Source organism: Henckelia pumila, chromosome 4, assembly GCF_033568475.1.
Source record: "Henckelia pumila isolate YLH828 chromosome 4, ASM3356847v2, whole genome shotgun sequence".
Lineage (NCBI taxonomy): Eukaryota > Viridiplantae > Streptophyta > Magnoliopsida > Lamiales > Gesneriaceae > Henckelia > Henckelia pumila.
Genome location: NC_133123.1, coordinates 147,555,552 through 147,577,547, shown reverse-complemented (window position 1 = coordinate 147,577,547; position 21,996 = coordinate 147,555,552). Strand labels below are relative to the sequence as shown.

Here is a 21,996-nt window from a genome sequence, read left to right as displayed (position 1 = left end):
AATGAAAATTATTGGGCCAAAGTATGATGGGTTGGGCTTAATGGGCCAGACTTTTGATTATTGGGTCTAGATAGATGGTTAATGAGCTTGAGTGTCTAAGTTGGACCTAAGTTTAGTGGGTCAGGAGTTTGGACAATCCTATGGAAAATATCGAGTCCGAAATACATATTTAATTTATTTTATTGCATGAGCATTTTTATACACAAGAATAAATATTATGAAAATTAATTAAATCCCGTCGCAACCCACCATTAGGCGAGGCGGGGCGGGCCAAACTCGCACTATATGTCTATATTCATTTGGTTGCCCAAAGCCCCATTGGAAACTATTAATTATTATAATTTTAAAACTTTATGCTTTAAGAACTCAAAAAAAATTATTCGATTAATCCTAGATTTATGGTTTTTCTATGAGTTTTATCTATTGTTTGACTTGATAAATATTATAAAAATAGAAAATATTCAAAATACATTTTTACGATCAAACTCGTACTAAAATCTTGTAATCTTATAAAACTTAAAATTTGACCATGACACTTCATCACAATTCACACTCTTTTAGAAACTTGAAATTTCACATGATTATCGAAATGTTTCAACTTTTTTTAATTTTTTATTCAAAATATTAACTTACCCTATTTTTGTAGAAAATATTTTATCCAAATGGACATCTTATTATATTTTCTAAATATGATATAATAAAATAAAACAAGACACATGCATTAACTTTAGAAGATTAAAGCTATTTTGATTAATAAAAGCCAAAGGTAGTGAACACGTCTTCATCCATTTAATGCACAATATCTATTCAAAATTGTATCGTCAAGTTTAAATTCATAAATACAGAATAAATAAATAAATAAATAAATGGTAGCTATTCAAAGTAGATTCAACATAATGGGATTTAATAATAAAAACTCATGCATCCTTTTAATTTGGTAGAAGACAATAAAACTTTCATGTAGAAACAAGATTTGAAATAATATATTCAATACAAAAGATCGAAAATGTTTTTACATAATCAGGAATGATCATCACCGTTGATATTGGTAAATCGACGATGAGGGGAGCTAGCACAGCCGTAGAGATGCAAGGGTCTTGTCGAAAAGCCCAGACTTAATCCCAAGATACTCCCTCCATGTGATGGGCCTGTAAAGTTGGGGATGACACTTATCAACCAGCTTCTCCAACGGCCCAACTTTGACGCTTAACGGGGGCCCAAGAAAATAGGCCAACGATAACCGGTGCTGGGTCCGGTTCACAACAGCCCGATGGAGCACACTCGGGTACAACCCATTCGACAGAATGTGCATGAGGTCACCTACATGGATCACGAGGGCTCCCGGGTGCGGTGGCACCGTGATCCAACCCGAGCCGCCCTCGCGGATCATTTGCAAACCGCTAGTGTTGCTTTGGTGGATAATGCTGACGATGGTGGAGTCGGTGTGGGCCGCCAACCCCATGGCGCGGTCCGGATCCGGGCATGCTGGGTATGAGTTCAATTGTAAGACGTCGGTACCTCCTTCCACCTCTCCATTTGGGCCGGCCCATTCAACATCGTCTTGGGGTATGCCCAAAGAACCGAGCATAAGCCACATGAGCCGATGGGCTAGGTTTCTCATCTCTTTTTTGCATTCTTCTATTGTATCACTGGAAAATGGAGAAAAGAAAGACTCAAACCCTTGTACGTGCATGGGGGATTTATTACATATCCATAGACAAATATAAATATAAAATACTAATAAAATTATAGAATTATAAATTTATTAATATATAGTGCATACCAAAACTTGTGATAGTTGTTTGGCCAAAGTTGGCGAGCATGTTCAACCGATGAGCCAGCAATGGTGAACCCTTCAGACCACATGCACTTGGGAAAGAAACAAGAAATACGAACCACCCCGTATCCCGATACGCCATTCGGGAGCCGCGCGGCCTTGAGCTTCTGATGCATCGGCAAAGAGAAAAGCCTTTTCTCCTCCCTTTCAGCTTCATCGAGCAAATTCTTTGGAATATTGTGGTTTATAACTTGGAACGCACCCCATGTCTTGCATGCATGGCCGATAAGCTCGGTAGCATTTTCGTCGTTTAGGTCGATGACGGGGATCGCCTCAGGATCACACGTTCCACCTCCGTAGGTAGGGCGGCGGTCGAGGCCTCGGGGCATCCATGCATGGGAGTCGGGCAGCTCGGCGAACGAGCTAAGGTCCACGGTCTTGTGGTGAAGATTGATGGAGTGTGCGGTGAATACATCCGAAAGTCCTTTAGAAGGCATAGTTTCTTTTGCGTTGGAAAGTCGAATTTGTTTGTATTTATTATACGTAGGAGAAATAATTGATTGTTTATGTAAGAGATTGTGTTGGTGTCTATGGTGTTTATATTGAGAGGGTGGAGATGAGGATTTATAGGGAGATTTTATGTTAAATAGAAGAAATACTCCCTATATTTTCGTTACGAAAAATCACGCTAAAAATAAAAAAAATATTGATGAAGTCAACATAATTTTTTTTAGCTAACATCACACTAAAAACAAACAAAAAAATACTCATGGAATCCACATGTTTTTTTTCAGCTTGATGTTCGTGTGAATATCTTAAAAAAATATAAATTTATCTCGATATAACATAGAACATCCCCAATTTATATAAATATACTATTAACACTCAATGTAGGTTTTTTTAGCTGGAAGAGGGAATGGTTACATTGAGTCTCGAACCTGAGGCTTTGGCTCAAAACTTGGATTGGTGTCATGTAAGCAACAAAGTCATTGACATACTCAACTTAGGTTTTGATTTTTGAATTTGTGGTGTGTACATGTGCTTGTTTAGGTAAATTGTAAGGGTGGATATATATTTGATATTTTTTATTAAAAAAAAAATCCTAATACCTACATCTAATATAGTACGGATATATAATTGAGAGGATGAAAATCCAAAAGATGAAAGGACCATATTGTCCTTTACGTGGATGAGGAAAGGGAGACGTGATAGGCACAGAAAACAAAGGAAGGTTTCCAAGCAAGCTTGGCGATGAGAAGGGGCCCTTTTGTACATTTTGTCTGTTCTCTATTCATTATGAAAAGACCAATTTGTCACTGCCATTTTGGAGTACTACTTCTCCTGAATCTGGCCTTGCACACTTGCTTCTCTTTCATTTCTAAATTATGTATATGTATAAAGTTGTGTCGGTGTCGAATTAATGTCACGCCAGTACGACAAAAGATATATAACTAAAATGTAAAATAATTAAAGATTACTGACTTATATTGAAATTTGACAAAGAAGCAAACATACATGACTAAAAATACAATTCTTGCAAATTTTGTATATAACAATCAAATTGATCAGCATGCGATGAAACAAAGAAGAAAAACTATATATATAGATGTGATTTTCGGGTTTCAAAATTTTAATTTTGGATATAATTTTATGTATAGCGTTTAAAAAAGATGTGTCTTACAAATTCGATAAAACAAAGCTTTGCATGACCATATATAATCTATATCTGCATAGGTGACTTAAATGATAAAATTATAACATATCACATGATATTTTAATTTGCTTCTGCATGCGTTGTGGGTATTTAAAATGGTCGTGTTTTTATTTGGCCTAGCCTGGAAAAAGGACAAGATCCATGAATGCAGGCTACTGTTACTCAACTAGGAATAATATCTGGGGTTTTTTAAATAATTAATTCCGTGTACCGACCTAACTAGCTAGCTACCTAGATATTAATAAATATCTCATACTAAATATATTCTTATTAATTTTCTCTATATTTTGATTTTTACTCATTTTTCACCATTCAACTAGTTGATGGATGAATTTTCACTATCGAACCTCACTGTTATAAACTATAAGTTAGGACAAGTTTGTATAAAACAGAGTCTTCGTTCTAGTTGGAGGAGGAGCGCGAAGAATCCATGCATGCAAGTGAGGGTTTATTTATGTGACGAGTTTCGTTATAAACTATTTAATTCATATCCGTCCTCGTCCCACGAAAATATCTAGGTTTAGTTACAAATATCTAGGTTTAGTAACGCGAGCCTATTTATATTATCTTATAATTATTAGAGATATTACATAAGAACTTATTTGGAGAACCAATGGAAATGCAAGACCACTTGTAAAGTAGCTTAGGTAGGGGGGAAAAGTGGAAATGACCAAATAGAGACAAAAGACATCAGTTCACGAAAATGACAAAGTAGAATATGGACAAAGTGACCAAATTTTGACTTTTTGTACCTTGGACAACGCCGAAGGTCACTGGATTTTCTACGGTCGAGGCACCGCAAATTTAAAATTCACCAAGGGTTGGTTGCTCTCTATTCTCATAATTTTTATATACTATATTATACAAGTACTGGAAATTTCTATTTGAACGTTTACTTATGAGATAAGTATGTTGCATAGAGTTTATTTGACATGATTTATAAACTATTGTGTTAGTCCGATATTTATATATAATGTGCAATAATGGAAAGTAGTGGTTGCGAATTTTGTATATTGTTTAAGGTTCTGAAATTCGCTAAGCGTTAGTTGGGAGACAGACCAACGCCTAGCGGCCTAGGTGCCACTAGGCGAGTTCCACAAATTAATTAAGTAGAAATCGAACATTAATACAACATTAATATCAATTGTATTACAAATCGATTTCTACCTCTAGGCTAGAAAGTTGAGTAACAAGAAAATTGAAAATCGAAAGATGAGATGAAGTTTGATATTAGGACAAGCCAACAAATAGGTTTTCTTATCGGATGTTGGTTTTAGGCTTATAAAATTGTATGTTGTTTAAAGGCCAACAGAAAAAAATTGAAAATTTTAAAAATTACCGTTGAGTTTTTTTAAAAAAAATTGGGCTTTTAAATTAAAAGCTCAAAAAAAAAGTTTTTCTCGGCGCCTAAGATCGTCTAAGGTCGTCTAGGCGCCAAGTAAACGCCTCCTAAGCTGGTCGACTAGAACTTGATCAGTACGGTTGGCCGACGCTAGCGCCTGAGTTCTAAGTTCTAACTTCTAGCTAGGCAGATTTTTATAACACTTAAATCGAAAAAAAAAAAAAAAAAAAAACCCTCATATATATAGCTATGAGCTATCGATTGATGACTATAATAATTAATCACAATAATCCAAGGAATTATTTATTTCATTTTATTATTGTTGTTTTTATTTAACAATATGCCATGTGACGAGAATTTCGTGAAAGTTAGATATATAGGTGAATTTTGTTTGTACACGAACTCATTTCCAAGGGATCAAACGGAAAATAACAAAATATGAAATGGGATGTTTTCAAATCATTGAATATTGGTGAAAAATATCAGAAATTAATGGGCATCCATCCTGAATTGCTGATGCATGTGCTTATGAAATATTATGAACTAGCGACAAATCAGGTAAGGAGATATATATAATTTCAACTCTAATTTTAAATATAATATATAATATATATTTAAACAGATAAAATATAAATACATATGATATTTATGATATTATCTGGATTGTTCATATAAAAGAAAAAAAAAAATTGCAAGCGGATTTGAAAACTTGGATAAGGTTTAGGTTGTGATTTAAAGATTTTGAAGGACCAACTATATACATACATACATATATATATATATATATATATATTTGAAAAAAAATAGAAATATAATAATATATAGTTAAATGCAATTCAATCATTTAACGACTACTCCCATTCTCTATCCCGATTTTACTGACATTTTATCCCTTCCCAGATGTTTTTGTAACATTGTATTCTGAGAATCTTATCACCACGAAGCAAGTTTTGGGAAGTGGAACAAATATACAAACAATATGCTCTTCATGCCATGATATAATATTGTATCATTGAATAAGGTAACTATTCTTGTATTAGGATATCATTCATCCGACTATATATTGTTAATCTTATTTAAGGAATCGGGAATGTTTGAAAAAAAAATGATTTTTATAGAAGTAATTAAATTTATAAATTCAGAAGAAGATAATGGTTAAAAAAATCATAAATTAGTAGTGTTTAAAAAAAATCAGAAGTAGATATTTTTAGTATAAATCACTTTTTTCGAAAATCAAAATAATCATATGAGTAATTTTTTAATTTTAATAAAAATTAGGTAGAATTTAACGCTGAATCCGAGTTTAAAAAACAAAAAGACGCTTTTATTTAAAAAAAATTCAAAAACTAATAATAATTTTTTTTACTGATTGCAAGCGATCTCTTGATATATATTATAGTAATTTGTTAAAAGCCTTTGGGGTCAAGGTCACACGACAATTTTTTTGTGTATAGTTTTGTCAACATCATGAACCAAACTATAGAATAGAAGAAAACCAACGAAAGGAAATATAGGCAATTTTTTTTCCGAGAAAATAATTGGCAATTTTCATATTCTATGTTTGCTAATTTTATTTTTAGTCCTATATCTTAATTTTAGTCATTTTTTTATTGAGAGTACTGAAGATGTTATTATGTCAATGTTGCATCTACACCACATTAGCGTCACGTCAGGAAAAAAATAAATTTGTGAGGAAAAAAATTGAAGATAACGGATTAAACCAAACTTTGACAAAAAAGAGAAATATAAAAATCAACATTATAATTTTCTCTGAATTAAAAAAAAAAATCTTAAGTTATGAAGACACGATGAATACCTCTTGCTTTGGCATCAAATCACTACAATGCTATAATCCTACATTCACATTTGCAATATTGCGTGCATAGATTTTTCAATGTAATTAATTATTTCTTATATTTTTAAGTGATGATTAATCATAGATTGAGATTCTAAATAATTTTGGTCATTTCCAGAAATTGAAAATGTAAAGTATTAGATATGGTAGTTGTAAGTTGATTATAAATTAAAGTTACTAATTAGATTTTTATGATAATTTTAGTAATATTAAAGGAAATATGAGGTATTTTTATTTGTTTACTTAAACTCTTAAGGAGTTGATGCTTAAGTAGATAGCATAGATGAGTTGCCTGGTAGACATACTGTGGTCTGTGTATGTGCTGTATATTATGCAATCTAAAATATTCTCTGTTATTAGTTTAATTGACTGAATAAATAAGTTAATTTTTTTTTTTTTGGGATAAAGAACCATATTATTTTTGAAAAACTAAACAAAACACACACAAATAAATATATACCACTAAGCAAACAAGTAGGGAACTAATGGTATGTATTCATTTGATGACAATGTAATTTGGAGTATTTGAACAATTTCTTTTACACTGTAATGATCAAATGTTAGAAATTGCAAAAGCACAAATTTGTTCAATTTCTAGCTAAGATAAGCTCATGGGATCATTCCTTCACTCACCAATTCTTCTAACCCTCTCCTGAGCCTTTCCGAGGCGACACGACACTTATCCTCGACCAGTCCCCCGAACGAGATCCGAACATACCCGGGGCATCCACTAGAACTTCCAGGAATCAAAACAACCCCATGTTTACGAGCAAGCCATCGGACTACTTCAAAATCATCGGTATATGCATCCGGGAGCTTAGCCCACAAATATATTGCTCCTTCTCCTCCTTTGATGGCATGCTCTCCCAGCGGGGACAGTGCATCTAATAATAGTTCTCTGTTTTTTACAAGGTTTTTGACTTGATCCGAAACCCATTCAGGTCCCATTTCCAATGCGTGGAGAGCTAGCCGTTGGCAGATTATAGACGCGCAGATGGGTATATTGTCTTGGACTTTAAGAAGTTGAGCCGCGAAACCTTGTACTTGCGTAGGGTACGCGATCTGAAACGGGAAAGACGTTCAATTTTTTTGATGCATAGATATGAAAAACCAAGATACTTCGAAAGTTTAAGTCAAGATTCTACCATATGCTCTGTTCGTGTTTACCAAGATGTCGAATTTCATGACATACAAGTTAAAGGGAAAGGGGTAAAAACTTATGAGTTTAGGGGAAAAGCCTATAATGATTTAATCGTTTTCCAGATTTCAAATGAAACAATGAAAGATCGGAAATCTTTCACTCACGTATCCAACTCGCCATCCCATCATCCCATAAGCTTTAGAAAACGAAAAAATATTGACTATGTGATCGCCCTCCACACATACATGCTTCCGACCATCATACATAAAATACCTGCAACACGACTTGTTTGTAAAATAGCACACCAGAAATGTGTCGACAAAAAGGATAAAAAATGAAGAAATAAAAAAGTCGACTCACTCGTATGTGTTGTCAACCACAAGCCAACATCCAGCATTTCTGCAGAGATCTGATATTTTCTGCTTAAAGACAACAAATCCACACAAGAGAACTGTGTAATGAGTAAATGGAAAAGAATGTTTATAGACAATTAATCCTTTATCGAATAATGCTTTGAATTAGCTTCATTTTGATAAATGCTCAATGAAATTTAAGCTCGTTCAGAGAGAGAGAGAGAGAGAGAGAGAAAGACCTGAAGAAGAGGTTCTGGGATGTAGGTTCCTGATGGATTACCAGGATTTACAACAGTTACAAGCTTCGGAGTCGGTTTTGTATGCAGTAAGGTCTTCTCTAGCCAGTCTGAAGATGTATGAAAATTTGATATTTATACAACAAGAAGAAGCATTTTTCCTACTAAGTGCGGTCGGCTACGGAAAGAGTACTGGAACTATACAATAAATTAGTTTCTGTGCATGAATATGTCAATGAAAATTTTCTTTCCTCGTCATTGTTGCCTGTATACTTTAAGAGGTGCAATGTGATTACATCCTAGTTGCCAAATTTCATTCTTTAAGTACCCAACAATATTGTTCAATAATTTGCACAAGGCCTTCCACTAAAATCAAATAGAAAACAGGTACGGGCACTGCCATAGTCAAAGAATTGAAAACATTGTGATTTAATAAATCCTTTGTATCTGTCGTGTTCACGGCCTCTTTGTCCCTCCACTTTTTTAAACCTTGATTCACATTTTTCATAAAGTAATTTCAAATCCAAAACTGACGAAATCCAGTATTTCATGTCTAAGGGATTCTTCAATTCTAGCCAAAGGAAAATGAAAGTTGATAATAACAAAAATAAAATAAAATATTCAAATTCATCAAGTAGATGCAAAAGCATGAGCGTAAGCTGCGTAACAAACAAATTCAGAGCGAGAAAAGGAAAACCATCAAAGCATGCTTATTACAATCAGTTTTGTATGATATATGGAACTAAGGTGGTAACCTGCATCTGGATGGAGTGTCTTCGGATCCCCAGGACCAACCAATATATTAGTTACCCCGGTCATCTGAAATGACATGTATGAGTTGAAGTAGTATGGAGCAAACATGATGACAGAATCTCCAGCATCACACAGTGTCAGAACGATATTCACGAAAGCCTGCAGCAATTGGTGAGGATTTTTCTCTATGAAGTCCCGGTGACAGCAATGAATGTTAAAAGAATGATGCAGTTGTTTGGAGAATGCAAAAATTACATGTGAAACTATGTAAAACACAAAGTGACCAAAGTTTTGGCATGCATCATCAAAATCTATTCGTGCGCAAGCAAATTAACAGTTAGCAGGAGTGGTGGGAAAATCATAACGTGCAAGATTAAAACCAATTCAAGAACAATCTCATTTGACTAGTTTCAAGCTCAAGAAACTGACACTACTATCTGTACAGAGGTCCAAAGAATAAGGACACAGAGACAAGTGGACGAGCATCAAAGAAGGCAAATAATAAATATCAAAGGTATCATAAAGAAATTCTAGAATCCTTAGTGCTACGGATCATGACAAGCTATGCATCTTATACTCTTTACATAAAGTAAATTTCAGATCCAAACAGCCCGCCCACCTGATTAGCTCCAGCAGTGACCATCACAGAGGAATTGCACAACTTATTTTCATTGAGTAACTGCAGAGAAAAGGTAAAAAATTATTCTTAAAAAGACTAATTAAGACAAAGATTTAGAAAAGACAGTCTCTACATTATTTCACTCATTATAACTTTGAGAGAAGACACCATGCCATGAAAAAATAACATCAATATTAAGAATAAAGGCATGAATCAATATTCTGAATCACGCATCTATATATGCAATAAGTGATGTTTAAAGAAACAAAGTTTAGCACAAAACAATAATCCGACAAGTGCCACCTTTTTCATTAATGCCTCCCTCAGCTCAGGCAGACCTTCATCAGCACCATATCGACTAACTGAAGGATCCCATACTAGTTGTTGCACCTTTTCTAATGCCTTCTTTGGTGGTTGCCAATATACTACACCCTGTTGAGCAACATGTCCAGGTTTTAGTCAGCAGCTGGCAAAATGCTTTGATACCGAAGCCAATTGATAATAGATGGAAATATCGTTATTCTCATGAAATCTTTGATTGGATGTCCAGGTGGTACAAGATAGACCGTACAAGCTAATGCACCAAGACCGTAAGCAAACAATGATCAGGGGCACAAACTTTTTTAAATATCCACTAGTGATTGACTTCGAAATAGCAATTTAGTGATATGCCTAAATATTCCAAGAAAATCGGAAAGGAAAAAGGAGGTGATTCAGTTTTCAAACATAAAGAAAGAGAACTACGAGCAATTTCGGATTTATGCCCGGAACAGCAGTAGGAAATCAACAGATCAAGATCTTTGCTCATGGTTCAAGCCATCGCACCACCATTAGCCAGCCAAGTTATACAGTGATAGCTTTAAAAGAAAAAAACCAGTTATACAGTGATACACCTTGCGGTCACAAATCATCAAGTAATTCAGTTTTGGATGGAAAATTTGGATATATCTTAGTTCAGTGATGCCATCAATAACTCATTGACTAGTACAAGGCATCTTGGTAACAGCAATCCAGTACAAGTCGAAAGACAATTATTTCAATCACATTTATCATTTCGAAAGAAGACTGCGATTGTACAAATGCCAAGTTTAAGGAATAAAATTTCCCAAGAATCAGGCACCACTGGCTTTATGTATCAACTCCCCGAAAAAAAAACCCACAGAAAAGGCCAGCTCACAGTTCTTAAACCTCGAACTCCATACGCAGAGACACGAGTATTACTACAAACATATGTTCTACAAAGCCATACAAGATTAAGAAAAACAGGAAAATTGAAACAAACCTGAGCTAGAGAAACATAATCCTTCAAACCACGGATCAATTCTTGTATCTGAGAATCGAAAGATAAAATCCATTCATTTCGCTTCAAGTCAACACACTCTCTTTTCACAATAGTAAAGCAATTGACAATCAACTGGTCCAGAAACAAAGGGAAAGGGATCCCATTTTTAAATTGAAAAAATTGATTACCTGAACCATTACAGGAGTATCAGTAAGCAAAGCCCTTCTCGCGAGAGTCCCGTAAGAACCCATTTCGCCAAAAAAATTCACCCTTTTTTCGCCAACCCAAGAACACAGATGATTCCAAATGATAAACGGAAGTATTATATTGACCAAGTTTACAACTTTTGGCTTTTTCTCAGCTACCCATCAAAGATTAATACTTGTTTTTTTATACAAAAGATTAATGCTTTTCAGCACCTAAAGATTGGCGAAGTGTCATATTAAATTGTTAGGTGCATAAAACATTAAATAAAAAGTCTAAATTGGGATTCGTTTCAGTTTTTGTTTGAAATCCATTAAAGTTGTGTGAAAGAAAAGCATAAAGCTGATTCGCTTTTCTTTTTACGTTATCATTATCATCATCATTACTGTTATCTTTATCATTATATAAAGTAAAATTATACCAAATAAATTTCCAAATAATTGCGCTTACAGCCTCATTTCTCTTATATAATTATGTGAAATGAATACATTTTTCATTTTTATTTAAATAATTGAATAGTTTTTAGTTTTGGGTAAATTGTGTTTTTTTTTTAAAATAACATTTACCTTTTTTGTGTTCATTATATTTATACTCTGAATTGTAAGATCAGCAAACAACTCTTTTTATTTATCATTATCATTTCACCTTTACAGATGAACACAATAAGATGAAATTAAAACAACCAACGATTTCCGAGAACAGAATAAAAAACCAAACAAGAATCAATCTTGGAACATTATCAATAACTAATATCGACTCAGGCACAGTTGCAGCAGCAGATATCCAGACAGCCTTCGCAGGTTTCATAGCAACAAAAACAGCAACACAACGCGAAGAAGCTGCAATATCAAAACATCAAATAATCAAAATTTTCATAGGATCCACGAACATATATATATATGAAAACTCGAAAAACAAAAGAAACTGATGAAACTGACCAAGCATAGAGGCATCCTTTCTCTTCATGTCTTTTCTGAACATGGTAAGTATATGACATTTCTTGGTTTCCTGGAGGAACATCCATGGCTTGTTGACTGAGAGTGGTGTAAAGTGATAGTCCTCAATCGATGTTTTACTTGGTTTAATTTATGTACAGACAGGCAGATAAACCGCACCGAGCAACTTCTGAGTTTGAGACTAAATCACGTTAGTCAAGTAAATCGTATTAAACAACTTTGAAATAGACAAATATTTAACTAATACCAACAATTAGTGAATATATAGTTGTCTTGGATTAATAGTGTGTTTGTTTGATATATATAGACAAATATTTAACTAATATCAACAATTAGTGAATTATATATAGTTGTCTTGGATTAAAATTTTGAACTAGTGTCGTTTTTCATGAATATTTTCTGATTCTTGTTAAAATTATTAGATATTTTAGGAAGATGTTCCAAAACATTGGGAAACTTAACTTTAGGCAAAACTTAAGCAAGATTTAATTAATTAGTTCTTGGTTACGAAAACTAAGTTTCACAATTGAATGATGGTGCCATTGTGGAAACCATTGGAATTATTACGTGGGTTTTTATAAATACTACTACTACTACTAATAATAATAATAAATAATTTCCAAAAATATTTAAAAAAATTTGACAGATTCTTAAGGAGAAATTAAAGTTCTTGAAAATTTGCAAGCAAACCTAAAAATTTGTGATTCAATCAAATAAAAAATATATATATTTGAAAATTGAAAATGAATATTTTTTCTTCAAATTTTTTTTACTGTCCGACTTGGACCAATTAGCTGCCGCAAATGAAAAGGGACTCAACTACTAGCTAATTATTAAAATTAAAATAAATGAATTTATATTTAAGCTGAGTTGAGCAGAAGCTTCCAATTTTAATGCCTCAGCATGTAGATGGGATGCGTAATTAATTAATTTTGAGATGAGAAGCAGGTGCATGCAGTTGCTTATCCTATTTTGAGTTTTTATTTTCTAAATATTCAAAGTTTGATTTTTTTGTGTAATTAGTCATTTCTGTTTTGAGTATTGACGTAAGTGTATAACACCAAAAAATATTGATACGAGGTCGAAAAATGATAATGTACTTAAAATATGATAACATAGATGATGGTGAACCAAAAATATTATTCCATTCTCAAAATAATTATTTTTAGTTGGCGGGTCGGGTTAATTTATAACCACTATTAATAATATATATTTTTTAGGGAAATATATTAAGGATAATATTGAATAATGGTTCAAAGTAAACATTGAATAATAATTATAATAATAAATAAATAACAAAATACTCCAGTACTTTCTTATTTGCTAGTAGGGGCCGGAACAAACCACTCAACTTCTTCAATAGTTCAATAATGTTATACAAAACTTTATGACATATAAATTATATATATATATATATATATATATATATATGTGTGTGTGTGTGTGTGTGTGTGTGTGTGTGAATTAAAAAATAATTTACAAATATGTAGTTGCAAATAGTGACTAGTGATCGTTAAAATATTAACCTAACAAACTTAATAATGTTGGAAAGATAGATTAATTTTAATAATGAATTATATATCAATCAACATATATAGCACACAACCAATAATATTCAACACAATATATAGGTACCAAAAGTCTAGATGTAACCAAGTTATATCTCAACTACTTAACATAAATCGCGATTTTAATTAACTAATTAATTAATTAATACAAATTTAATATATATTATTACTAATTGGTCTAGGAGCAAACCCTTGATAGAAAATTTATATAATAAAAGACGGATATACCCTCTCTTAGGGTTTAATTACTCGTCCTTGGACAGTCCCTTGAGAAGATCTTTTGCTTGAAGTTTACCCTTTGCTTCCGATCTTTTCATAATCCGCAGCCTTTTGCATGATTCTATAAACATCCTACAAATTAAATAGTAATCGAATATTATTTTTTATGTACATAGATCTTGGGTTATTCGATCCTACATATTCAATAAAATAAAAACTCACACATAAATAGAGGTGTAAACGAATCAACATTTTAATTTTTATTTCTTTTTTTACCAAAAACATTTTCCGGACATGAAGTACTTTATAGTTTATATAGTGCACGAGTGTAGGTGGATTTGATTTTAAAAAAATTGAATCCAATAAATGTATATATGTTGCATAAAAGTAAAACCAATTTTGGTGAAAAGGAAAGTTATATAACAATTTGTCATAACTTTTTAATCCTAGATTATTATTTTTTACAGCAAAGAAATTAATTTTTTTTTGTGACATTTTCATAATATATGTGTTACATGACAATGAACGATGTGGCTGTATAAGGAAATGATGAATGGTCTTCAAAACTTTCTACATGTACATGATAATGTTTGTCTTTACTAGGCATTATTGTCCTTTCCCACATTTCCTGTCTCGTAATTAATCAGATTTATTACCAAAATTTAACCCTGTCGGCAATAACTAAATACATTTATTTAAAATAAAATATCAACTAATTTTAATTAATTAAATTAAAATTCAAATAAATAAAATTTTGGGTGAGAGAGACTTACTCCCATGGGACATCTCCAACGAGCATCCAGTCTCCGTCTTTGTCTTCGTAAATTGGAACGTACTCACAATTGTCTGCATCCTTAGATCCCTCCCCTAATATTAATCCAATTTAATTATAATGTTAGTTTTTGAAATAATTTTATTAAAAAAATTTACATGTGTCCCTGGCATTTAATTAATTTAAAATTTTTAGGATTAATTAGCTTTTTTTTAGTCCTAGAGAATTGTTTGATTACAATTAAATTTCGATTATCCGAGACTTTAACGTCATATCAGATATTAATAATAATCAAATATATTTAAATCTATTTTTAGTACTGACAAAAATGAATGGCTATGTACGATCCAGACATTTCCTACAGAAAATTGATGGTAAAGTTAATTTCGATCTGCCCTACGTTAACTGCATCCTATGTTGCAGCTTGGATTTTGGAACCACAAATTATTTTTTTATTAAAGAATTGTCTTTTGGAAACATGTTTTTTTAACTCTTTCTGAAATCGAAATGGACATGATTGGCCTCATTCTAAATTGATCCCATTTTTTTTATTTTTTCTCTTTTATATATAGTTATATAGTTAATGAGACATAATTATTGTACATTTTTTAAATATTATATACAAGATATTCTATATTTCGTGGACTCGTGGTTAATTACCGAGACTAAACCTCTCTCTCAACTAAAAAAACACGTTTTAAAAAATATTTTTTTAAAAAAAATTCTGATTTTCTCGAAAGTTGAAAATAAAAACTGAACTTACAAATATCAATAAATAGATTGTGCCTCAAACTAATTAAATTTACTCTCCTTGGACTTATATATTTCTCTTCAATACTATGCTTTAAATAAGGCGGCAAAGTTAACTAAACATTTATTTCTAATTTTAAATTAGGCTTAACCCAATTCAAGTTATTGCAAGCAAAATAAAAAATTATTGGAAATCTATGAAGTTTAATGTGTGTGTGATATTTAATTTTATAACTAAATCACGAAAAATCATCTCTAAAAAAAAACAATTCAACAATTGTGTGTGAAAAAAGTGTTAGACTATCGATGCACTAAAGAACTGCACAAATCCACTAGCAGTCCAATATCGAAAACATTTTAGTAAATAAGTTATATATAATATAATCATTAAAGTTCAGATTAATGTATCAAAAAAATTAAATATTGCGAGAATTCAATATCTTTCACATAATTTTATAATAATCCTTTCACAAACTGAATAATCTCATATGTTATCATATATATGTCAGATAATCGTTGATATAATCCAATTTTGCATGGCAGGAATTTCCAAAATATCTATTTAATTAAATATAAAAAAATTAAAGAAACTGGAAAATAATGCAAATATATATAATATGTTTTAAATAAAAATAACTGACCGTTATCAAAGGATCCAAAGAGTTTGTCAAGAGCCAAGACAAGATCACAATAAGCTTTGTGCACACTCAAATCAATCTTGCGAAGGAAAGGAGCTCCATCCATGCTAACTTTCACGTACATTTTCAAGCTGTTCTTTCTCCGATACGCGCACACCGGCGGCCACCCCACCACCGGATTCTTGTTCTCCGTCCTATCCCCTCCGTCGCTAGAAACTTCGGAAAACACCCTTTTCTTCTCATTCTTATTAACCTCTCCCGATTCGCCGCCGCCCCCGCCGGGAAGTCCCAGCCTCAGCTCGGTTTCCAGTACCATACCTAAACCGTTGGTTTTCTCCATTTGAGTGATGATGGGAATATTACTTTGGGTTCCTTAGTTTCTATAATATTTTAGTTTCGAAATGTGTGTGCTGAGAGGCCAATTTAAAAGGTAGGTTTTATAATGAATCAAACAAAACATGTAGGCCCCCTATGGTAAATAAGGGCTGTCTCCAACTTCTTATGTTAGTTAAATTAATACTTCGAATTTTTTATGTTTGCATAATTTTATTAAAATATAGGGTTCGCAGGTTATGAATTCATTGAATCGTCTAGTACTTCGTGTTTTTCTCTGGATCGGACTCGACTCGAGTCATCCCTCTGACCATCTTGATTAAAGTCATGTGAAGTTTATTTTAAGGTATTATAAGCTTGTATTTTAAAATAGGAAAATTTATTTTTTTGGTAGATTAATTTTAGGAAAATGATTTTTTTGGTCCATTAACTTTTCAGAATTTGGTTTTGGTGCACTAATTAATTTTAATTTTCAGTTATTTTGGTCCAATGACTGACGTGGCAACTTGACATGTCGACATTTTCCGGTACCACGTCATCATTTTCCGTTGTCACGTCGGCGTTTTCTGGTGCCACGTTACCCATTGGACCAAAATAATTAACCAAAAATTAAAAATTAATGTACCAAAACCAAACTTTGAAAAGTTAATTGACCAAAACCAAAATTTAATGGACCAATAAAATTATTTTCTCATTAATTTTTATCCAATTGTTTGACGTGATGTCAAATACGCTATTATTTTTCAATATGATCATATCAGCAATTTTTCATGTTACGTCATCATTTTCTAATGCTACGTACATATATCACCACTCCACAAATGTGATCTTTTCAAGGTCAAATAGAGAGTTTTTCCCTAATGTAATTAAGTATCTGATTATGGTCAGTGCTAGTTAGTAAACCAAACCCCCAACATTACACAAGTTAATTAGCTAGTGAACAATAAACATTTGTATGTTTTCCCTTTCAATACATCAAATCATCTCTTTCAAATACTTATGAATTTTGAAATTTGTTCATGACGAAACGAAAACAAGACATGGAGAGTTATTTTTCACTTCAATGTTAATGTGAGATAACCACATCAACGTCATTGCTTGAACATCGGATGCCACATATCAATATCAAGCGTCACGTCAGCACATCGACAATAACAGCGGAAAATAAAAGCTCTAACATTTATAGGCAAGTAACTTTCCATATATTTTGAGGAGTTGTACCTCCAAAAACATTTTTTTTTTTTTAAAAAAAAAGAGTTGAATTTGGATGAGTCCACGCGTAGAAGATTAATAGAGACAATGCCAGGTCGAGCAAGCTTAGTGGTCGTTCACATGAGAAGCAATGGTGGGGAAGAGTGTGCTGCTTCAAACACAAGAATGGCCCGGCAAGATTAAAAGGTGGATATGGGCACATCCGACGGCTCTGGATTTGGGAATGCTTTGCAAAGGCCTCATCGTCGCCGTTGGATTTGCCCCTAGGCGACATTGCATGTGCATGGTTTAATTTTGCTTCTTGGTGGGCCGATAAATATATTTTTTTATATTAAAAAAATTTCGCACATTTTCATATTATAGCAGCGATTCTGATTTCTTTCTTGCATCTACATACAAGATTTCAGATTCCATCATTCGGTATCAAATTATACAATTCGAAATAAAATCGACAAATCCAAACACAACTTTTAAGTTATTTTATGTATTACGTATATATTTGATGTTTTACATACGGTATAGTCAGTATATATTGGGGCTAATAGTATCCGGACCCCCTGTGAAAATCCTAATTGCCACAAAACCCCATATAAAAATTTAATAGGCTAATATATCCTTGAATTTTTAAATTTTTTGCGTACAGCTAGCGCCCCCTCCAACCCTTGTTGTTATTGCATGCGCCGTGAATGCATTTGTTTATTATATTTTAATGTATTCTGACATGATTTGGCTCAATTAACATTTTACTTTATTTTCTTCCTTATACCATATTTGTATGCATCTTTTTTTTTCAAAAATATATCCTTAAATCTTCATTAGTCTTCATTTTTTTAAAAAAAAAAAAATTACATTTACAAGTTTGAGACACTTCATTCCAAAGATGTATTGGTAAAAAAAACTTTGATAATATCACTTTGTATCGATATTTAATTATTCTCAAGATTATGTAATATAACTCTAAAATAATATAGATTTGTCCAAATGTTTAATATATTTTAAAAATAAAATACAAATACTAAATACTACATATATAAAATAAAATCATGTTAAAAACTTTCCCAAGTCTAAATTATATATATTATATGAATATTTCATTTTTATCTTATAAATCGATAGTGTTACTCTTTAATTGATTAAGTATATATTTGATAAATTCATTAGTAATTTCAATTTATAAATTTATTATCTAAAATATCTATTACTCAAAAAATTATAATTAAATATATAAATATAATTAATATAAAAATTTTATAAAATTAAATATTAATTTTTATTCTATTTTCATCTTAATTTATATGTTATTTTGAATTTTTCAAGACAAGTTATGAATAGTTTTAACGTTCTACATTTTTGTATCCCATAATTTTAAATTTTAGGTTAAAAATTAACTTTCTAATTAATCATAATATTTTATTAAAAATATAGCTACTTTCTATTGTTATTTTAAAGTAAAATACTATTTATCATAGTTAACATATTTATATTTTAACATTCTTTGAAATGAAAACAGAATAAATATAAATTAGTTTTATTATTTCGTTTTTAACATTATATATGATATATATATATAAATATATATATATATATATATGGTTTATATTAAAATTTTAGATAATAAAAACTTTGTCCCGGAAGATATATTTTAATTTTATTTAAATATGTAAATAATAACAGTATAATATAGCTTTTGAATATTAAAAAAAAATTTCCCAAACTTTGATAATATGTTGTAAATTAAAAATTTTATATTTCAGTATTTTTAAAAAAATTTGACTCATATTTTTTTATATTTATACTAGCACTTGGGATATAATATAAATAATACACATTTAATTTAATATCAAAATAAATCTTTCGTTTTACTTATATATGATATAAGAGATTGTGATATTATTTTGCTAACATATAAAAGTTTTTTTTATTTCAGTTTGTTAAGGTTAGCTAAAATTTATAATATAAGAAGTTATATCTTAAAGAAAATATTACTATAATAAATTAATTAAATTGAGTATTATTAATAGTTCTGATGCATATAAAATATTATAAGGACAAAATTTTTTATTTTTACATATATAATATTTTTTAAAATATAAAATTTTTGTCTCAAGATATTTAAATTATTTCTTATATTAGTTTTTTCGATTTGTTTTAATTAACATGAATATTTGTCATATAATATATTTAAGAATTAACTATTGCTTAAAATGTACTACTCGACATTTCGTCTCCTCCACCATTATTTATTTATTTATTTTGACATTTTTTGTTTCTTTTGTAATAAATTGATCCATATTTTATAAGTTGTTTTCCCAAATATAGAATTTTTATTGAGAATTAATGTATCCTCCGGTCCTTAAATATTAAATAAACAAAAAATATATGCGTCCTCCACCATTAAAATACATGTAATTTTTTTTAAATGAAGACTAATGAAGATTTAAGGATATATTTTTGAAAAAAAATGCATACAAATATGGTATAAGGAAGAAAATAATATAAATTGGTAATTGAGTCAAATCATATGTTAGAATACATTAAAATATAATAAATAATTGCTTTCACGACGCGTGCAATTACAACAAAGGTCGAAGGGGGATGTGTACAAAAATTTTAAAAATTCAAGGATATATTTAGGGCTGGCATGCCGAACCCAGAATATCGAGTTTTCGGCATACCGTACCGAAATGTTTTCGATATACAGACGTTTTTTCAGTATACGAATTTTTTTTTGGGGATCTATACGGTATCAATATGGATTTTTTTTTACATCAAAATTTCAAAATTTCAGTATCGGTATTGGTATTAATTTTTTTCATACCGATATTTTTGATACGGTATATCGAAAATCCACCCCTAGAAATATTAGTCTATTAAATTTTTATAGTGGGTTTTGTGGCCATTAGGATTTTTACAGGGGTTCGGATGCTATTAGCCCCGTATATATTGATCAAGCGCTTGAAAGTAGGGCTGGAAAAAAAATACCGAAATGTCGTCATACCGCCTATATCGTATCGAAAAAATATCGTATATACCAAAAATTTCGGTACGGTATGATACCGTACCGAATTTCGGTATTTGGAACGGTATCGGTATGAATTTATGTCATACCGCAATCATGTCGGTATACCAAAATTTTTGATACGATATGCGGTATTCAAAGAATACCGCGGTGTACCGTACCGAACCACCCTACTTGAAAGTGACCGAAAAATTTAATTGTTTACCTAACCAAAAAAAATTATTCATTTACCATAAAATATCGAAGGAATATTATAGCCAAAATAGTCAATGTAATTAAGTTTGTTAATTTTGTGTTTTGGTCGTATTAAGATAAGTTATAATTTAGTTTTTAATATTTTTTTATGAAATGTTGACGGGATGGTAAAATGCTGATATATCTGAAAATAATTACATGACACTGAAAAATGGTTATGCATGTGTCAGGTTTCACGTTAACACTCTAAAAAAAAAGACTAAAAACCAAAACACAACCTAACCTACAGGACCAAAATCTAAATATAAATACTTTTAGGATCAAAACACAAAATTAACAAACTTAGAGAACGTTTGTTTTTCCTATCATCCCTAAAATATCTAAATGAAAATTTGTTATACGTAATTCGTTTTTTTCTGAATTAGGTATAAAGTTATTAATTAAAATAGCATTCTGTATCAAAATCGGTTGTCGAGCTAGATGTACGTACATATATCCCATGCCAAGAATTACTGAGTATACGAATTTAATCGAGATACGATCTATATATTATATATAAAGAACGAAAAAACTATACGATTATTTTTGTGTATATTCCACGTACTTTTTGACAATTTTAGTTTTTTTTTTTGTTGATACATATATATTTGCGCTATGCACATAAAAAAAAAAAACTAAAATTGCAAAAAAAATAATAATAAAAATAAAAAGAAAGATAACGAATTAAAACAAAAATTAACAATATAGATGATCAAAATGTCAATTAATTAAGTAAACATACACGACCAAAAACGTAATTTTCCCTCACAAAATCAAGAGATGGATCATGCAAATTGTTGGGGATCTGCAACATTGTATTGCGCGTAGAATTTGGAGGTAGGGGACGGTCGAAGCAGCTGAAAACCGACTACTTTGAATTCAATTGCCTGTCTCGCATACCAGCTACAACATGGTACCCAAAAGTAAACGGGTCGGGTCCATTCCACTTCACTTCCTCCATTAATCTCTCTGATTCCATGCATTCAATTTTATTTAATTTTGATGCAGAGGCAAATACT

At 31.2% G+C, this 21,996-nt stretch overlaps 3 protein-coding genes across 3 annotated transcripts; all 3 read right to left on the bottom strand.

The window, feature by feature from the left end:
- Positions 1–954: 954 nt before the first annotated feature.
- Positions 955–2,274, bottom strand: LOC140867570 (gibberellin 3-beta-dioxygenase 1-like). The gene is made up of 2 exons (XM_073272640.1): positions 1,784–2,274; positions 955–1,649 (listed from the first exon to the last, which is right to left on the bottom strand). Exons 1-2 carry the CDS (start codon positions 2,272–2,274, stop codon positions 1,070–1,072), a joined length of 1,071 nt encoding a protein of 356 aa, XP_073128741.1. The 3' UTR covers positions 955–1,069.
- Positions 2,275–7,163: 4,889 nt separating this feature from the next.
- On the bottom strand, positions 7,164–11,592 carry LOC140859921 (aromatic aminotransferase ISS1). The gene is made up of 9 exons (XM_073262545.1): positions 11,261–11,592; positions 11,073–11,120; positions 10,094–10,222; positions 9,791–9,850; positions 9,174–9,330; positions 8,422–8,528; positions 8,190–8,248; positions 7,994–8,102; positions 7,164–7,750 (listed from the first exon to the last, which is right to left on the bottom strand). Exons 1-9 carry the CDS (start codon positions 11,321–11,323, stop codon positions 7,298–7,300), a joined length of 1,185 nt encoding a protein of 394 aa, XP_073118646.1. The 5' UTR covers positions 11,324–11,592; the 3' UTR covers positions 7,164–7,297.
- A 2,232-nt stretch (positions 11,593–13,824) lies between these two features.
- On the bottom strand, positions 13,825–16,572 carry LOC140859922 (auxin-induced protein AUX22-like). The gene is made up of 3 exons (XM_073262546.1): positions 16,183–16,572; positions 14,793–14,886; positions 13,825–14,151 (listed from the first exon to the last, which is right to left on the bottom strand). The coding sequence occupies exons 1-3, from the start codon at positions 16,517–16,519 to the stop codon at positions 14,046–14,048; spliced, it is 537 nt and encodes a 178-aa protein (XP_073118647.1). The 5' UTR covers positions 16,520–16,572; the 3' UTR covers positions 13,825–14,045.
- Between the last annotated feature and the right edge of the window lie 5,424 nt (positions 16,573–21,996).

Excerpts from the sequence above, each read along its gene's own strand:
- LOC140867570 (XM_073272640.1), bottom strand. The coding sequence starts at position 2,274 with ATGCCTTCTAAAGGACTTTCGGATGTATTCACCGCACACTCCATCAAT. Across the intron at positions 1,650-1,783 it reads AACAACTATCACAAGTTTTG|TGATACAATAGAAGAATGCA; the intron begins GTATGCACTATA and ends TCCATTTTCCAG.
- LOC140859921 (XM_073262545.1), bottom strand. The coding sequence starts at position 11,323 with ATGGGTTCTTACGGGACTCTCGCGAGAAGGGCTTTGCTTACTGATACT. Across the intron at positions 8,249-8,421 it reads TCCCAGAACCTCTTCTTCAG|AAAATATCAGATCTCTGCAG; the intron begins GTCTTTCTCTCT and ends GTCTTTAAGCAG. Across the intron at positions 8,103-8,189 it reads GTGGTTGACAACACATACGA|GTATTTTATGTATGATGGTC; the intron begins GTGAGTCGACTT and ends GTCGTGTTGCAG.
- LOC140859922 (XM_073262546.1), bottom strand. The coding sequence starts at position 16,519 with ATGGAGAAAACCAACGGTTTAGGTATGGTACTGGAAACCGAGCTGAGG. Across the intron at positions 14,887-16,182 it reads CTTTGGATCCTTTGATAACG|GGGAGGGATCTAAGGATGCA; the intron begins GTCAGTTATTTT and ends GATTAATATTAG. Across the intron at positions 14,152-14,792 it reads GTTGGAGATGTCCCATGGGA|GATGTTTATAGAATCATGCA; the intron begins GTAAGTCTCTCT and ends TTTAATTTGTAG.